The 18,524-nt window shown below is 45.5% G+C and overlaps 1 protein-coding gene across 2 annotated transcripts in view; it reads left to right on the top strand.

Moving 5' to 3' along the window:
- Positions 1-17,464, top strand: part of LOC133345054 (band 4.1-like protein 5) — a 37,008-nt gene extending 19,544 nt beyond the window's left edge. The window contains exons 16-21 of one of the 2 annotated variants that reach the window (XM_061555457.1): positions 2,688-2,854; positions 5,027-5,100; positions 10,164-10,315; positions 11,939-12,653; positions 13,042-13,163; positions 15,060-17,464. In XM_061555457.1, the coding sequence (XP_061411441.1) occupies positions 2,688-2,854; positions 5,027-5,100; positions 10,164-10,315; positions 11,939-12,653; positions 13,042-13,163; positions 15,060-15,129 (1,300 nt within the window). In that variant the 3' untranslated portion in view covers positions 15,130-17,464. Of the gene's footprint in view, positions 1-2,687; positions 2,855-5,026; positions 5,101-10,163; positions 10,316-11,938; positions 12,654-13,041; positions 13,164-15,059 lie in introns of those variants that run through there. The other variant, XM_061555459.1, reaches the window with a different exon arrangement.
- Positions 17,465-18,524: the final 1,060 nt, after the last annotated feature.

Here is an 18,524-nt window from a genome sequence, read left to right on the forward strand (position 1 = left end):
AGCTGGGTTGCGCTCAACTCGGTGGAGGGCTGGGCGCACGTGTTTGGCGTAATTACGTGACTTGGTTTTCCTGCCCAAACTGGGGGGCTATTTGGTCTTCAAGGCTTTCACGTCAGCCACCATCTATAGCCTGGATTGGGCAAGGAGAGTGCACGATTTGTGTCTACCCTCTCTAAGTTCTGGGTCTCATTTATACCCAAAGTGTAGCACCAGGATTACCCAGATGCAGGGTGTATTGCTGGTTGCTTGAAATATATTTGGCCGAGCAATCCAGTTCACTGACTTGTCACTCAGGCCATAACGCCCCATTACTTGTCCACGCTCGTGAAGGCGACTGAATGGTCCTTTTGGACATTGGATGGCCATGTGTAAAAGCTAAACAATAAAACAAAAATTGCTGAGCCAGCTGAAGCTACATTTAGCACAATGAACACGTGCGCACCATATACATGGCAACATTGTTTTGGTAGAAATTCTGGGCCGATGGTTTGTTAAAAACACTAAATTTGTGCTGATTGTGAAGATTATTTTTTTACATTAGGCAACAAAATTCTACACATAAAAACTGAAAATAATAAACCTAGTTCAAACTATATTTTACCCGTACTTGAATAGAATAGGCTAAAATAAGCTTATGACGTAGACACTTGAATGTTTACCGTGGGACTTTAGAATAACGTGTCCTGAGATCGTAGTTTCAGGGCCACTACTGTAAAGAAAGCCATGACCGGGGCGCTTACTCAGTCCTCAACGGTGCTGTGTGTGACGGCGAGACGTTTCACGTAGCAGGTGACGGTTCGCTGAAGTGGGAGTTGAATGTTGCAATGTTTGTGTGTTAAATGCCTTCTGAAATCACCTTTAGCTTGACTAATAGCTTTGTTTTAAAAGTGTCTCATTCAGCAACTTATGTCAACGTATCTGCAAACGCAGGGCCTCATCTTGTGTTTATAAATGCTGCATTAAAACACAATCCTTTGGAAAGTCTTTATTTTCTGTACAGCGTGAATGATTGAAGATTGCTTGTACGTGTGTGGCCTTGGAAATGTCATTTGCTTTTAGGTAATAAACAATGAAAGTCTGTCTTGTTCTAGGAAAAGGTTATATGTTTCTCGGTTGTGTTCATCATTTTGTCAATGTGTTTTGTAATGGATCGATGCATTGATTTGCCGATTGATATCTTTTGGAGCTCGTGTATTTGAATCGTGTGCATGGGAATCGATGATTTTAGGCTTGTGTGCGTTGTGTGTAATGGGTTCACATCACCTGCAATCACTGGAGGTGCAACCAGTCACACTTTTTAAAAAAGAGGAATCGTTTTTAAATCGCGACTCTAAATTGTGGTAATTCATCGAATTGCTCAATTAGCAGACCTATTAAATCATGTTTAAAAGGAAATGAAATGCTGTACCTCGATTATGAAATGATGTTGCAAGAATTATTTTCAAAAAGAATGACATGCTCATCAGCCGCCTATCACATGTTTATACATTTCTCACAGATCTGAGGAAACACATTTTGTGGATTTGCGAGGGAAACCAATCACGTGAGCAAGGATAGATTTAGGAAAGGTTTTTTTTTTATTTCCATCGTTGACCACGTAAGATTGAATGAAATCATTAAAGATACGAATGGATATAAAACATCATCCAGCTTTTGTCAATCATGAAAATGCATTTGAAACGGTGGAAACTCAAACTTTTTACACATTGCTACCTTGAGTACAATCCAGAATAGGAGTCGGGCAAGGAGATATGCTCTCACAAAGTTAATTTGCAGAAACATTAGCTTGGAGAAATACAGGCTTAAAGTACATTGAGACAACTATAGCCATCTCAGATTTGTTTAGCAAGCGGTGAAAATGTATTGCAAGGTATTATTGAAGAACCTCGGAGAAGACTGCGAAGTTGAACTTAATAGAAATGTGAGCAAAACAAAGTAATGTACGGCAAGTTTGCTTACAAAACTAAATCATCGATGAAGGGCACAACTTTGAAACAGAATATTTATACTTTGGGCAGTTACAGAAGGTGAATTCGGGTCAAGGCAATGAAATCAGATAAGAGCAGGGTGGAGTGCCTTTGGAAAGTTTAACATGAGCATGGAAAGAAGCTTACCAATTTTAAAAACGTCAGTCGGCACCAGCTTTGACCACAGCAATGGGTAATGGGACAGTTGTGAGTGCAGATGGCTAAAGTGTGAGGATTGATACCGAATGTCTGGTTAATTAAAATGCCACAATTCATTGTATTTAGAAATGAAATACTAATATTTAGGGTAATTGCCTTCCGTTCCACTCAAGATGAACAATTTTTTGAATTGTTGGAATATTTTTAATAGTACCACGAGACTACGAATTGTACCTATAAGTAATCCACAGAATAGAAGCAGCCGCATTCCTTTTTAGCATGCAAATACATTCATGGTGGCTATCATTGCACTGAATACCTGAGAACCCATAACGATACCTCCATAGCCACGTCTTACAGCCTTGGGGCCGTCTACATCTTCAGTAAAAAAAACTTTTTTTGTTTGTGAGAAAGAACCACTGGCTTTGTTTTCACTGGGCAACAGTCCTCGACCTGTCTAAGCAACTGCGTCCGCTGTGTACATGGGGACGTGCGCTGCAAGTGCCGTGCAGCTGTGGCCAGCAGTGGATGAGGGCTGCTTGTCCACGTGCTTGCTTACAGGCGTGTGCCGCCGTGCCCCTCGCCGGAGGTGCCCATTGCGCCAGGGCTGGCGGTGGCGTCGACAGCGAGCATTGGCCCGGCCGTGGACACGGGCGCCGTTGCGCCGAGGCTCTCCGTGTCGCCCACGGGAGGCGCCCAGCTGCTGCACTCGAGCCAGGGAAGCAAAGGTACAACAACACAGGCGTTGGCAGGCGTGTTGCATCTGAGCATCTTGCACGGTCAGGGTTGTGCTGTCGCACCTCCGATTAGCATGTTTGGCTACGCACGGTGTGAAATAAGTTTAACATGCATCACTGTCCGAGATATGCCATTGGAACCTCCTTTGCCAGTAGCAAATTGTGATCATGGGTTTTTTACCCTTTAATCTGGCAACAAAACTGACACCTTTTTTTTACAAGGAGTCATGTTTGCATTGACCACAATACCTGCGGTCGGAATGCAAACAAAAAAAAGACAACTTTGATAATGTCTGCACTGTCCTTGAAATTGATTGGATTCCGACCGCAGGTATTGCGGTCAATGCAAACATGACTCCTTGTAAAAAAGGTGTCAATTTTGTTGCCAGATTAAAGGGTATTAAAACAATTATGTCCGAGGTATGTTAGAGGGTTGTACCGCGTGCTGTTCGGCATGCTGTCAAAATATGTTGCTCCGTGTGCTTGGGACCTTCGGGATCTGAAGAATTGTCAGACATCGTGCCGAAGATACATGGGGTAAAATCCTCGAAAATATCCGCAAGCCAAATCTATTTTAAACTGCTGGACCCAGGCGACTGCGTTGGAGCTAGGCCACGGCAAGGTAAGGTAAAAGGTAAAAACAACGAGACTTACCCGGTAAAAAGGGTACCTTACCTTGCCGAGGCCTAGTTGGAGCACCTTGCTTGCATGGCTGAGATCCGTTCAAATTAAGGCAGCCCCATTTGCCACTACACTAAAATATTAAAAAAATTAATTTGGTGCATAGTCGGCTTTATAGAACAATGTTTTCTAGCAGCATTTGTTTAAGCAGAAAACTATGGACACATTATTTTTTTACTTTATGAGCCTCATAAACGATATTGGGAAGAGTTAAACAAATCCGGTTTGGCTGCCTGATGTTAAGAGTCAAGAGCCATCAACGAGCATCAGTATAGTACGGCCAAACTATACAGAAACTATGCGCAGCTGTAGTTGAATATTTGACTGTTCGCAGTCCGTGACAGTGCACGTTGTTATCTACCCTGCGTTTTATTGAACGGTGAGTGGGTGGGTTGTGACGCACGCTGGATCACATGTCGCTAACAAGGGTGAGCGAGGGAGCGACTCCAGGCCAGGTGGAAGACTGGTTCAACTCCTTCTGTTCACTGTTCACACGCCCTGGACCAGTCGGCGCTAGACAGGAGAGAAACTTGAGACTTCGTGTGCACCACCACCCCATCGCTCTTGCCAATCCTGCGGTTACATTTGACAATTAACCGTGTTTTGAGCCCATTCCAACCAAATGTTTGATTTTTTTTTATCCAACTCATCTGTGTGTATTCGTGTGTGTGTGTGTGTGTTGATACCAACATGTAAATTGGTTTAAGAAAAACATGTCTTGAATGTGAAAGACGAAGGAGTCAACGTGTTGGCTAACAATGCGTGTTCAGTTTTGTGTTGTCGGTGTATGTGCCGTATTGTTTTACACGCCCGTGTGCAGTTGTTGAAACTGAAACGTAACCTTCTTGTTATTACATAAATGTCTGTTGAGCCAATATCCAGAGTGCCTTGCCTGGTGGCGGTTTTACCGAACTGTACATTGTCAAATATTCTTCCCGCGTACGCCGTGTTGCTGAGACTACAACAGATTTTTTTAAAATATGTATAATGGCAACAAGAATTATGAATTCATTATTTGGTGCCGCCGTTCAATCGTCTTGGTTATTATATTAAGAAATGCGACCTGTATATCAAAGAAAGAGGGTCCTTGCCTATAAAATGTGGCAGTTCACGAGCATTGATTTGAGCAAATATGAACCTGTTGGTGAGAAACACTTGAGTCTAACGCGGTCCGACGTTTGCTTGGACTGAATCAATGCTGGTGAAATGATTCACTCCCAGCAGGCCATGGAGGCCGATGGGTTGTATGGAATATATTATTTTTTTACACGGACAGACAGATGTATGAAGCAGATGTATTTTCTGATTATCTATGTTGCTATTTATTTTCCACACTGCGACGTGAATGAACATTTTGAGTTTTATATGCTTAAATGATTGCTGCTGATGGGATATATGGATCTACACACTGCTGGTTAGAAACCCATGCTGCGCTTAACAATGTTGACTCGTGCACTGACACGCCGGGCATCTGTGTTACAGCCTCATCTCCCCTGGCAATGAAGGCTGAGGAGGAGGCACCCAAGGGAGCAGTGGTCAACACCATCGTTACCGTGGTTAGCGCTCTCATTCCACGTTCCCACGCCGAAGCCAGTTCGCAACGCCTTTCTACGTTCATTTTTAAACGCGGATCAGCGTTCGTTAGCTCCTGAACATTTGGAGGTAGTAATAAAAAAAAACGACAAATATTTACCAATTCATAGCCCAGCATTGATAGCAACATTGTGGAGGTGGCGCTTCGGCGTTGCGCACTCTGATGTGGCACCGGCACACGAGGGCTCTCGGTTTGCACGGTCACCGAGCACTGCAAACTTCCTCCGGCGGTCATTGTACTCGAGTTTATTTCTCTCTTTCGTTTCCCTTTTTACAGTCTGTCTGGTGAGCGCACGCTGTAATCACACCGAACTTGCCCGTCAATGTTGTTTTTTGTGTTGTCTTTTCGTTCACACCGTCGCCATCATTGCGCCCTTGGCAGCTATTGAAAACGACACCGCACTTTCTTTGACTGTGTTCAATCGTGTTTTGGGGGAAAATGCATCACGGGTGCGATGTTTTGTACACGTGTTGACGGGCAATGCAATTATCACTTCTATCTTGGCCTCGTATATATAGATCGCCGTCGAACAGGAGCGAGTGCTGCGCATTGACGTGTTGTAGACTCTCTTCCCCCTGCTTTAATAGCTCATGCCGCTGCCTGCTCGCCCGGCTTTGCTGATTGTGCGTGCAATGGGCCGTGAATTTCTGTGCGAGGGCCTCAAAAAATGGCACGTGGTGTGCCTGTTGTGACTATATGGCGGTGCTTGGCCACCTCCTTATTGCATCTTGCCGGCCCCTTCACAGGTGCTGCTCGCTAACAGCACTTGTCCCCAACAGTTTGTTAAGGGGAGATCTTTGTCTTATTTACGTGTAGGGGGCTTGCACACTGAACCATTAACTCGGCCACCCGGGTTTTCATTCCCGCTCACAGCAACCACCAGTGACGGTTATTTGAAACGGTGACTTGGGCCTCCCCTAGGTCGACTCAGCTTGAAATGAGTACCTGGTGCAGTGTGTAGTAAACATCGCCACTTCGGAGACAAAGGCGGCCGTGCGTGGTGCTGGCCACCCACCCCGTCGTGTGCCGTAGTGGCCTTCATAGGTACTTGCTAACAGCACTTGCCCCAACAGTCTGTGAAGGCTATGCAGGGGATCTTGGTCCCTTTGCCTTCGTATGCATCGATTGCTGCTGGCATGGAAGTTTCTGCTTTTGCAATTAACACATTCCTGCAGAGGGAGCTGGTAGGAACGTTGAGTTACTCGGTCAATGGCCAGGGTCAACGGCGGCGTGGTGTATTCCGCAAATATGCCCGACTGTGAGGGCGGGCACAAGCCGGCGTGAGTAGGTTAAACGTTGAGTTTTATAAGGGTACTACGGGGTGACCAGCCCCTCCCCACCCAGCCCCACCCCTCCCACCCCCCACCCAGCCCCACCCTCCCCACCCAGCCCCTCCCTCCCCACCCAGCCCCTCCCTGCACGACGGACGGACGGACACAATAATCCTCTGTGGGCTGGTGGAACCAGTGGGTTCCTACCAGTATGAAGCAGCATTATAGCCTTGATTATTTGTGAAGTTCACAGTTTTTTTTTGAGAATATATTACCAGTTTATTAAAAAAGAAAACTTTCGCAGTTTTAAAGTCGGCGTGGGAGAATGCACTTTAATGCCAGTCGTTTAATGTCTAATACAGGCAAAGCGCAATAGATTGGTCAAGTTTAGTCATTTATGTTGCGTAACCAGAGAAATGTCTAATTTCAAGAGTGATCTGCCTCACGAAAATTAGTAAAGCGAAACAATTAATAATTTACAGCAATGAAGCAAAGAGAAATCAGAGAAAATCTCAAGTACAGCACAGATGTAAGTCACCGTCAAATAATAGATTCTCTGTCTCACAAGTCGGTTCAGGCAGATTATTTTCAAACGGATCCTATTACAATTGCAGTGAAGTTACAGAAACGTTCAGCATAGGGTGACGATTGTATTTATATGTAAACAAACAAGGATATATGTGAACTGCAATTGCAGTTTAGTGTGACATTGTGTTATTTAGATGGGAGAATAACCAACGACATTATTTTGTTGAAGCGACGACATTCCAGGTATTTGGGCATTAATAGAGACCTCGTGGGAACCACGTGAAGTTTTGTGTCCGCAGTACAGTGCACATCAGTGCTGTGGGGGGCATCTAAAATTTCAAGGGCTTTGTTCCTGAATAAATACTTTCGATAGGCAACACACTGAGTTACGTGTGTATGCGTCGGTACGTGTCTCGCACAGTGGCATAACTCGATAAAGGTGATACGCTTCCGGCTAGAGGGGGTTGGTGGGTAATTTAGATGGTAGTCACCTTGGTATTGTATTAAAATGAATTGCCTATTTAAGGATTTGCACTCGTGTAAATGTGAGCGGACCAATCGGTTTCAAAGACAATGCATATTATCAGAGCATGTTTTTGTTTGCATGTTCACCACAAGTATGTGCGGTTCATGCAGACCGGATTTCCTTGCAGAAGGTTTCAGTTTGGTGTTTTAACATCTTAACGCCTGTTTTATTATCAAAAAGGGTAAAACCTATTCTCTATGACTCGTCATGCGCGCGTTTTAGCATTAGCTCAGGCATAGAAGCTGCAGAGCCATCTGTGTTTACTCTGCAGGACGTCCCGTCTCTATATGTTTATGATTTGGTAGGCATGGTAACACCAGCACGCTTTGCTTAATTATGAGCAGATATGACCGTTGATATACACGTGCCTTGCATTACTGACAGAAAAGTGCACAGCAGCAAGCAATGCACAATTCCATTGACATGACTGTGGTTTGGGATAATATCATCCATTTTACATTGGTGTATTTAAAGACGGACAGAGTTGTTTTTGCAGTTTTGCAAGTTGAGGTGTGTTTTAATGGATGACTAATATTGTGTTTCAAATGTATTGTTGGTCATAGTCTGATGGGACATTACGCCTCGCCATTATTAAGCTCCGATTTCTGACTGAAATCAGGTAGAAATGGGCTAAGGTTTTGAGATGTTTCAGCCTTTGCATATGTAGTGACATAGAATCGGTCACGTAGCAGCACAGCGCTGGCTGCTGGCAGGGAAGGGGATCTGCAGCTTATAGCAGCCCTGACTGACAGCAGGTCACGTGATAGACCAGAGAGGCATGTGGGGGAAAGGTTACGGAAGGGGCACATCGAGAACCCGCTAGTAGGTTCCAGAAGGGCGCATGGCTGGGGGCGGAGCCAGGCCACGCTGACAGTACAACACGTACACCACACCAAAACAGGCCCCGGAGGTTGTATTCCCATTAGTTACATTAATTGCATTTGCTAATGAGATTTTGTCATCTGTAATTGCAGCATCTCTCGCAATATTTCTCCGCAGAGCTGTACTTCCTTCACAGTTCCACGTGTGGCTTTCACTGGTAGAGCTTATCCTCGTGTGTGGGTCACGCACGTTGTGTCATAGGCGGCAGTGTAGCGGTTAGCGCGCTGCGCCATGAACCTGGCGACCCGAGTTCGATTCCCGCTCACGGCCACCACCAGTGACGATTATCTGAACCGCTCCTGAGCCTCCCCGAGGTCGACCAAGCCTCAAATGAGTACCTGGAGCGGTGTGTAAACATCGCCACTAGGGAGACAAAGGCGTCCGGGCGTGGTGTTGGCGACCTGCCCCCTCGTGTGCCGCCCCGGCTTTTATAGGTGCTCGCTAACAGCACTTGCCCCAACAGTCTGTTAAGGCTACACGGGGGATATTTGTCTTTGTTATAGGCGCAGAGCGCTTATGGCCCGGTGCACATTCTACCTCCCCGTGGGTAGAGGAAGAGTTGTTTACAAAGCTGAGTCTCGGCAGTGACATCATGACCTGTGTGATGAGTAGTCGGCTGACCCATCTGTCTGGATTATTATTATCTACTTGTATTCATGGGTATTTCATCACCACACCCTAACGTAAAAATAACACCAAAAAAACGAATTAGTCATAGATTTCCAAGTAGTCTATAGACTTACTCATACATTTCTGAATAAACAGAGCAACCATTATCACTATAATACCTGGTTGTGTGGCACAGTAGTTACAGGAGCAACTCGCAACCTTCCATTTGTGACCTTCCAATGCTTACACATTTCGGACGTTGCCAATTTCGGATCCCTTATCGGTGGCAGTGATTCAGCCGTTTCTCCGTCCATGGATTATAAAATCAGTACCACTCTGTCGGGAGTCAGGAGTGGTTGTTTGATGGAAACTCCGCCAGTGGTAGAGTTTCCATCACTGGCTCAAGGCTCTAAACCTCACTATCTATGTAAGTTCGAGTGGGGCACCATTTGGGATTTTAAAACATATATACAGTAAAATCTCGTTATTTCGGTATTTGGTCATTAATAATTGGGGATAATTCGGCACGACTGCGCTTTCGGTATATATACAGCATTAGTAAATTGCCATGGCCAGAATTGCCGTAGCCTAATGGTCCAATGTAGTCTCACACATGGAGCGACGCCACGCACCACGACCAAAAACAATGACTCAAGTCTCGTGGCGGCGAGCGTTTAGTTCAGACCTGTTGCTTTGGACTTTACCTTGTTTATGCAATGTGCAAGCCATCCCTCGAAGAAATGTCGTCTACACCTACATCAAGAAGTGATAGAAAGGGACTGAAGTATACATCGATTAGTCTGCGAGACAAATGCTAAGTTTTGGATAGATTTGATGCAGGTGCGTTAATTCGTATGGTGTGTGAAGAGTTTAGAAAACAAATTTGGAAAAAACATTTCCATTGGGGCAGGAGGCACTGGGGTGTACCGTTGTACATAATTCGGAATATTGGAAAATTCGGCAAGGCCAGAGCCCCATATGTGTCGAATTAACAAGGGAGTTTAGAAAACAAATTTGGAAAAAACATTTGCATTGGGGCAGGAGGCACTGGGGTGTACCGTTGTACATAATTCGGAATATTGGAAAATTCGGCAAGACCAGAGCCCCATATGTGTCTAATTAACAAGCGTTTACTGTATACTCAAACTAATATAATTCCTCGTGACGCGCGCGCGCACGCGCGCGCGCGTGTGTGTGGTGTCATCGCAGGAGGCCAAGGCTCTGTCTGGCCGCACCACGAATTCCACGGTTCCCGAGGAGAGCCCCACGTGTTGCCCTCCGCCCTCTGTGCTGCGCGCTCTCTTGCCTCCAGCCAAACAGGCGCGCCAACCCGCGCTGCTCAGCCATGCGGACGCCGTGAGGTATGAGACGCGCACAGCTCTGGCTGCGCGCGTGTTTGTTTTGTTGTGGATGCCGTCCCCTGGGTGAAACGCGGATGAGACTTTTGTCATGTTGTGTGTACGAGTGCCACGCAGGCGATGTTTAATTACGGTTAGCCGCAGTTGACCGCCGACGTTATGCAGCTCTGAAGGATGAAACACTTGATGTGTGTGCCTGGGAACAATGAGCCAGCCACCTGACCGTCGTCAAGGCACTCGAATGTGGTCACACATTTCAGCATGTGCTTGAGATTCTAAAATTGCAGGGATGTAACGTGTCCAGTGTATGGGAGTATAGCAGGTAGGTGGATACTTTATTTGCTTGGATTAGTAAGCATTCCTTTAAATATGCATTGGGCGCCAAACAATCTTTTGCGGCTTTCCATCCGACAAGGGCTTCGGGGTGAGTGAGGCTTCGCTGCAGTATTATTACTACTGCTACTACGGTACGAATACATTGAATGTGGTAATCACAACACACGGCTTCGAAACCAGATCTTCCACTTCAGGGCTCATTGTCTAATGATGGGAACGAGAATAACAGCATAAAGAAAAACTCCGACTTAGGACGGAACCTTAACAACAGTTATCAGAGCCCAGGGCAAGATTAGTTGATGTATTACCTGCCACACCCAGCGCTTGTTCAACGCTGCCCCACCTAGTATTAAACACTTAAATGGCACAATACAATCTGGGTTTTTTTTTAAGACGAAGACACACACACGCACTGCAAACACGCACACGCACTACCCGCACTAATCACAAGCATTTTTTTTGGCGGAGAGTTGAACAGGTGATTCCCGATGTTAACAGGTAGGTATGTGAAATTCAATAACCAGGTTCAGAGTGCATTGTGGTGCTTGCATTTTAAATTTGGGGGGAAAAAAGTCAAATGAAGCTAGAGGCATGAAATCAGGGTATGAAATAAAAACGACCAAGAAACCAAAACACACGCGTGCCAACATGAAAAAAATATATGTTGATATACGTAGAACTCTAACGATCTCGCACCTCCCATTAGCACGACTGTCTACGTACGGTGCAAAAGAAGTTGAACATACACACGTGATGGATAATGTTGTATTTTTAAAAAATGTGTGTAAACATTTCACATCTAAAACGTGCAAGAAGGACTGCCATTACTGACAGGCGGAGGAGGGAGGCTGATGTGGAGCAATCACAACTGGGGAAGAGATACGACAATTTATTCTTGGAGGTCACAAGTGACGGCTTGAGGGGGGCGGGGGGTGAGCAGCTGTTCCTAGGGACCTGCCCTCGTTACACCGAGAAGCGGGAGTTGCTGAAAGGGGGGCTGCACGGATCCCGGCTGCCGGCTGCTCCTGAGCAGACGGCCCCAGTGGAGCAGCTGCTTACATCCAATGCCCAATGAAGGACCACCAACGTTGTGGAAGCACCAACATTTGTGCCGAGCGACATTGTAAATTGGGACAATTGTCGCTTTTTTACAAAGCATTAGGATCTATTTTCTTTGCACGGAAACGGCTTTTAGATGTGCAAGCTTGCCCGCTTCGATGTATTCTTTTTCAGGGATCCAGGGACCGTGCTAACGAGGCATTGTGCGTGGGTGTGCGGTTGTGTGCGCAGCCGTGTGGAGCTGGAGCGGCCACAAACAGAAAGGCAGAGCGCGATGCCTGCGCGAGACGCCAGCTGCCCCCACCTCGGCGCTTCACCGACTGCCGACTGCGCCAGCAGACACGTGCTTCCTAGTCAGCCTGGCACTTCACGTTCGACAGAGCCAGATGTCTCTCCAACAATTAAGCTGGACTTTGTGGACAATGCTGCTCGCTCCTGTGAGCCTGCAGGTGCCGAGAGTGAGGGTGAGCATCGCCTCTGCACGAGAGACTTCTCAAAGGGCCCCGACTTTGTGATTACAACTGGGAAGATGGCCGGCAGGTTGGACGAGGGCTTCAAGACGCCAGTGCAGCATTACACCTTGAAGCAGCTCTCTGCTGCGCCACCCTCAAAAAGCAGGATTGAACACGATCACTGCATGACAGTTCCCTTGAAGATGCCATATGCCGGGTGCCAATCCAGCCAGGACGCCACCGGTCCTGTCTCGCATCAAAAGGCTGCTGTGCCGAGTGAGGCAACAGAATTCGGCGGAGATTTGGTCACCACGCGCAAGGATCACCCTGGTGCGAGCTTTCCTGCGGCTGATGCGGAAAGTTACGGGATGCGCTACGCCACCACCGAGCCTCGGCCGTTTAACTTTCCCGCCTACAAGTACAGCCCCGGCGAGCAGTCTGAAACTCCAGCCTGCCGACTCGCTCCCAGCACTGATTGTCCGCCTGTAACTAACGTAAGCATCGCTTGGGGCAGATCACACAGGGGGGCAGCACAATCCCCAATGGCTAAACGTTTTACGTGCACCCATATAAATGACTATCCACGCACACAGCCTCCGCACATGCTGTACCATGAACCCAGTATTGATTTGCTATTTAGATAGTGCCACCTTCAGGGAATTGTAGGAATAGTGAATGCAGCATAAATGTAATATGCATGACGGTTGATATCAGCACTGAAATCACCTGAACTGTTGAACACTTGGCTATTGATGTGCCCAGATGACAGGCAACTCAATATGAATATGACAGGCAACTCTTGAAACAAACCTCGTGTACAAATGCAATGAATGTGTTCATTTACAAAACGAAAGGTGTTGTCGCCCCCACTTTGCTCTGCAGGTGGAAGGTGAAGGCGCCAATTTGGGAGTGCCACCCTCATCGCGACTCTGGGGGATTTCGGATGCACGGCTCTCCACAGACCTCGCCGAGCCTCGCGACGGATCCACCATCGCCAGCGACGGGTCCGTGCCAAACAACTTCCTAGTGGCACAGCCCAAACACGTGGTGGCATACTCTTAAGTTTTTTCGGTAAAGTCATGTAGGTAAAAAATAATAGAAATAATAATAGAAATAAATTAATAAATCACGACGTTTCGGAGGCAACACAAGTCTCCGTCATCAGGTGGGACCGTCACAGCTAAATGTACTGTATCACTTTACTTGATACAGTAAATTTAGTTGATACAGTAAATTTATCTTCTTGGTTCTTTCGGTAAAGTCACGTAGAAGGGAAGTAATAAAATAATAAAAATAAAACATAATAAAATAATTCTCACGACGTTTTATTTTTATTATTGTATTACTTCCTTTCTACGTGATTTTCCCGAAAGAACCAAGAAGATGAATCTCTGCAGTCACGAAAGCTTTAAATCTAGACAGTAAATTTAGCTGTGACGGTCCCACCTGATGACGGAGACTTGTGTTGCCTCCGAAACGTCGTGATTTATTTTATTTCTATTATTATTTCTATTATTTAAATTTTTTACCTACGTGACTTTACCGAAATAACCTAAGAGTATGAATCCTTGCAGTCACGAAAGCTTTAAATCTAGAATTAATGTGGTGGCATCTCATCCGTTACAAATCAGCGGCGTGCTCAGTGAGGAATTGACCAGACATGTTAATGCAGAACCCTCCGGGAAAAAAAAACTGTATTTAAGTTAAATGGTGTATTCCTGGATATATATATAGTTTTCTGATTTGTATAATTCAATTGCATGGTCTGTACAAGACACCTCTATTCAGACTTGCCTTCCCATAAAAACAAAAATAAATAGAGAAAATATATTTCTAATACTTCTTATTTAATGTATTTACCACTTACCTTTCTCATGCTATTGGTTGCACGCGGTTGCAATTTACTTTGCTCCGTCGGTGTTAGCCGCTAATGGCGTGATGGGTTTCTTGGCTCATTGCTGTTGCTCTAAACCCCTGTACCGTTCCCATTAATGTGCACTCATGCCTACTTTGTTGAGGGCGATATTGGCACGTGAATAAAGATTGATTGATTTACGTTTCATAAAAAAAAAACTTCCATAGCACTGCCTTAAAAGGAAACATCTCATCGGCAAATGTTCGAACAATGGCCCTTCTTTATAGCACAGAGCGCCATTGTTTGACATGTCACCCATTGTATCTTCTTCCTCGTAACGCAGTCTTATCTGGGTTGACCACCTGAATGTGAAATTGTCGTTGATGCTCTGCATCTACATCAGCAGCCGTACGAAAGAATCAACGAGGAACGTGTTCAGTTTCTGTTAATCGCGATTGTGCGCCACTACCAATACAGCATCATTCATTCATGTTTTCTATTTTTTAGGTGGACTTCACAGCCAAAGTGATTATCGAAATAATTATTTTGTAAAATCTATCTATATTAGGTTTATTCGATATCTGAACCTTATGGCGGTACCCCAGGGTGTCTATAGGACCCCGGCTCTCGCACGATGTCCGTGATGCAGTCACTTTTAGTCTGTGTTGATGGTCGTCGATGCGGCAATCGACTCATCTCGACGAGCTGTACACGATGCACTCTGGTGCGTGCCGAGAGCGTTCAGGATTTCAGCGCAATCGTCCTCGTTGCGTTTCGACATCGCAGAGTAGCACCGATTTCGGATTGATTGGTACCCCAGTCGCGGAGTTAAGTACACCCCCCTAGGAAACAAAATATTGTCCCAGAAATAAAATATTTAATTGCCTCGGTCATTTTGTATTATTTGGTACTCCGGGGTACCGCCATGAGGATCATCTCTAGAGTAGCAACGTTTAACTCAAATATATGAATTGTATTTTTGTTGTTTCTATCCATAAACAATATATAAACGACTCTCACCCTCGCTGCTTGTTTTTGATTACAGGGTGTCCTGGCAAAGAACTGGAGCAGCAAAAGCAGTTAAACCAAGGAGAGTAATGATGACAGAACTTTAGGCCATGCTTCTGGAAAATTTAAACTCTCCGTGCTAACACTTTACACCATCAACCATTTGTTTTTTTTCCCACACAATCCGTGATTAATGTCGTCCATTTTCTTGCAGTGTGACGAAAATGTTTAATTATGCACATTATATTATCTGCTGTGTTGTGTTAATAAGATCAGCCATGGTACAGTTGGTAGTATGTTCACACCCAAATGAGTATTGCTAGAGTACTTGCGCTGTAATCAGCGTAGTATGTGCACAGTGGTAGGTGTTCGGAATGAATAACCTTGCAATTCCACTCATTAGGGACTCTTCTTCATAAGCACACGCGTGTCGTGGACACACCTGCGAAACTGCCTCTGTCGCTGAACATTTACCTTGCCTTACTTTTGCAGAGCTCACACAAACTGTATGCAGGGATCACGTCTGCAGTGAGAGGTTTTTGTCCTCTATGAGACATCTCCTTTACCAGTGGCAAAATATAGTAATAGGTTTTTACCCTTTCAAACTGGTACAAAAACTGATACCTTTATACAAGGGATCATGTTTGCAATAACCACAACACAAGCAGTCAAAATGCAAACAAAAAGAAACAACTCTGATAATGATAATGATATGCACTGTCCTTGAAGTTGATTGGTCCACACCCGAGACAGCTTTTCTTATAGCCTAGTCTCCATTGGTGTTGGACCAGATGACGCCTTTTGGCATTTTGACTGCTTGTGTTGTGGTTATTGCAAACATGATCCCTTGTATAAAGATATCAATTTTTGTACCAGTTGAAAGGGTAAAAACCTATTACTATAGGTTTTTGTCCGCCAGTTTGGTCATCTTTTCAACGTAAGACTTAAAGACAGACAAGACATCGTATTCATGCATTCACCAGACATCTGCCCAGACGATGGCAATGAACAATTATGCTTATCCACGCTATCTCTGCTATGCCATGCTCTCCTAAAGGCACGCTGATGCACTTTGCATCAATCCACGCGTGTGGATACCCCACCTGTGAGTTAGTGGCCAAGCCTTCCTGTGAGGGATGCTTCTTGGTAAGAGATGGGAGGCCCGCCATGATTTGCTATCCTATCACGATTGGCTCGAGCTCCAATGCGATGAGATGGACATTTCAGGCAAATTGCACCTAACTGGAATCGACTGGTATGGTGACACGCACCTGTAATACAGCATGTACGTATGTACGTTGAACTTAGTTTGCACCGTACGTAGCCAACCATACGTAGCCAACCGTGCTAATCGGATGTGCAGGGGAAGGACAAAAAAATAAACAAAAAACTGTTCTAAAGAAATTAGTTTTAAATCTAGATTTAAAAGTGCATAGCTCCTAATATTGTAAGAGCGTTCCAGATGGTCACAGAAGCGCATCTGAAAGGGTGCGAAGCAGTGACCGCATTTGTTCGATGGCTAAAAGCAAATCTGAAGGTCGGGTTGGTTGATCATGCAGCAATAAAATGTGTCAGTTTAACACGTAGGCTTTCGCGACCAATGTTATTCATAATCAACGCGATCTAAACCCAAAAACGTTGATTATGAATCAAATGTGTGTTAGTGTGGTGCCTGTATGATACAGTACAGCAGCTAGGTTGCTGACCTGTCTCGTCAGCTTTAGTGCCGTGCAAGGTGCACGTGTGAATTCTCTCCTGGGCACCCACGTGCAAAATTACACGAATAAAAATTGGCCAAACATCCTCGTCAGGGACTGTCGCTGAAAGAGCCTTGAAATTCAGTGAAACTTCCTGGACACATTTAATTACAAATTGTTATCTATGCTTAAACAACATTCACAATGAACAGGCTGTCCCTGTTGAGACATTAACAGGTACAAAAAAAGGTGTGGCATTGGAGGGGGGGGGGGGGCTCCCCAAAGGGAGGTTATGTTTACTGTAATCTTTCATGCAAAAAGGGTTGTTTATGAATTTACGTAACCACACATACGTTTAATGTTATGACAAGATTCACAAAACGATGTAGTTTTGGTGACCTGTATTTTAATCATTGTGCACCTCAAAAAAACATCCTTTTAGATTTGATAAACAAGCACTTATCCGTGAAGTGTCTCGTGGGTTAACAATGATCGTACATGTTCTGTTTCTGGTTCGTAGGCTATGCTGTAGAACGGTCACTAAAACACGACGTGTCATTTCATTGATGTAAAGTGGTATTTAGATGTAAGTTATTTAGATGTACAGTATACATGAATATTGCCGTTTGTATGTAGAATTTCATGTTCGTTGCATCACTTATTTCGTAGCCATATATTGTACCTTTTCATACTGTTGGTAATCACGCGGATGTTATTGATGTCACATTGCCGCAGAGATAATGTATCGCTTTTCTATGAAATATACAATATTTTAACCTAAGCAGCGGCGACGGCTGTGTGTGAATCGTGATGCATCGTACACCAAGGGACCCACCTTTGCATGCTATTCAAGGCGTTACACTTTCCAAATGGGCCGTACCATCTGCTGGTTTGTCTCGCCCGGCGAGCCCTGGTGAGCAGGCTTTATTATACTATTGGTGACACGGTCTGCCCAGCGAGCTCGTGCAGCTTGCAGTGGCAGCGTCCAAACATTTGGAGCAGAAGGGACCCAATAATATTTTAATGAGCTGGCATCTGTCGAGTGCTTAATATGCATTTATTCACGAGGAACCACAGGGGCGCAGGCTCGGATCACGAGGGCCAAGGAGTTTCTGTCCAGGCCATGGTTAGGGCCCTACGGCCCTTTGTGTTGCCACTGGGAGCCTGGCCCGTGGCCAGCCCCAGGTTTGGTGGCGCATGCCTTCAATGCGGAGACGTGCAAGTTGTGGTTCGTGGGTTGCAATGAGGTGATGTGCTTGGAATACTCACCAGCAGGGGCAGTGATGTGTCTATGTGAGGCACGAGAGCGAGATCAGTACTGCAGTGCAAGGTCTGTAACATATCTCGATTAATTTTGAGTGATTATACTTATCCCTCCTTTCGATGGGTTTATTTTGGACATCGTTTCTTCACGTGCAGACGTCCTCAAGGAAGCTGGCCAAACATGTCAAGTATAATCCTGCTGAAAACGTATTGACACCCAGTGGGATTTCCCTGGATATAAGGTAACTAGCAATTTCCCGTTGCGTGTGTGCGTGCACCCTGCGGAGGGAGGGGTCCCACCGACCGATACGCTAGACCAGCGGTCCCCAAACTTTTTGGCACCAGGGACCGGTTTCTTTCGTGGAAGACAATTTTTTCACAGGCGGGAGGGGGGGGTCATCATTTGGTTTTCCCCCTTTCAAAGAAGCTCTCCAGCGACGTTTGTTCTTGACTCATTTTGGCTACTAGGGGTTAGCAGCTTGTGGGCTCACCAAACTGTGACAAGTGCGCAGTGCGGGAAAGAGGCGCGGACGGAAGTGGGG

The sequence above is a fragment of the Lethenteron reissneri genome, chromosome 21 (assembly GCF_015708825.2).
Source record: "Lethenteron reissneri isolate LAM-NWPU_2019-01 chromosome 21, ASM1570882v1, whole genome shotgun sequence".
In the NCBI taxonomy this organism is placed as follows: Eukaryota; Metazoa; Chordata; class Hyperoartia; order Petromyzontiformes; family Petromyzontidae; genus Lethenteron; species Lethenteron reissneri.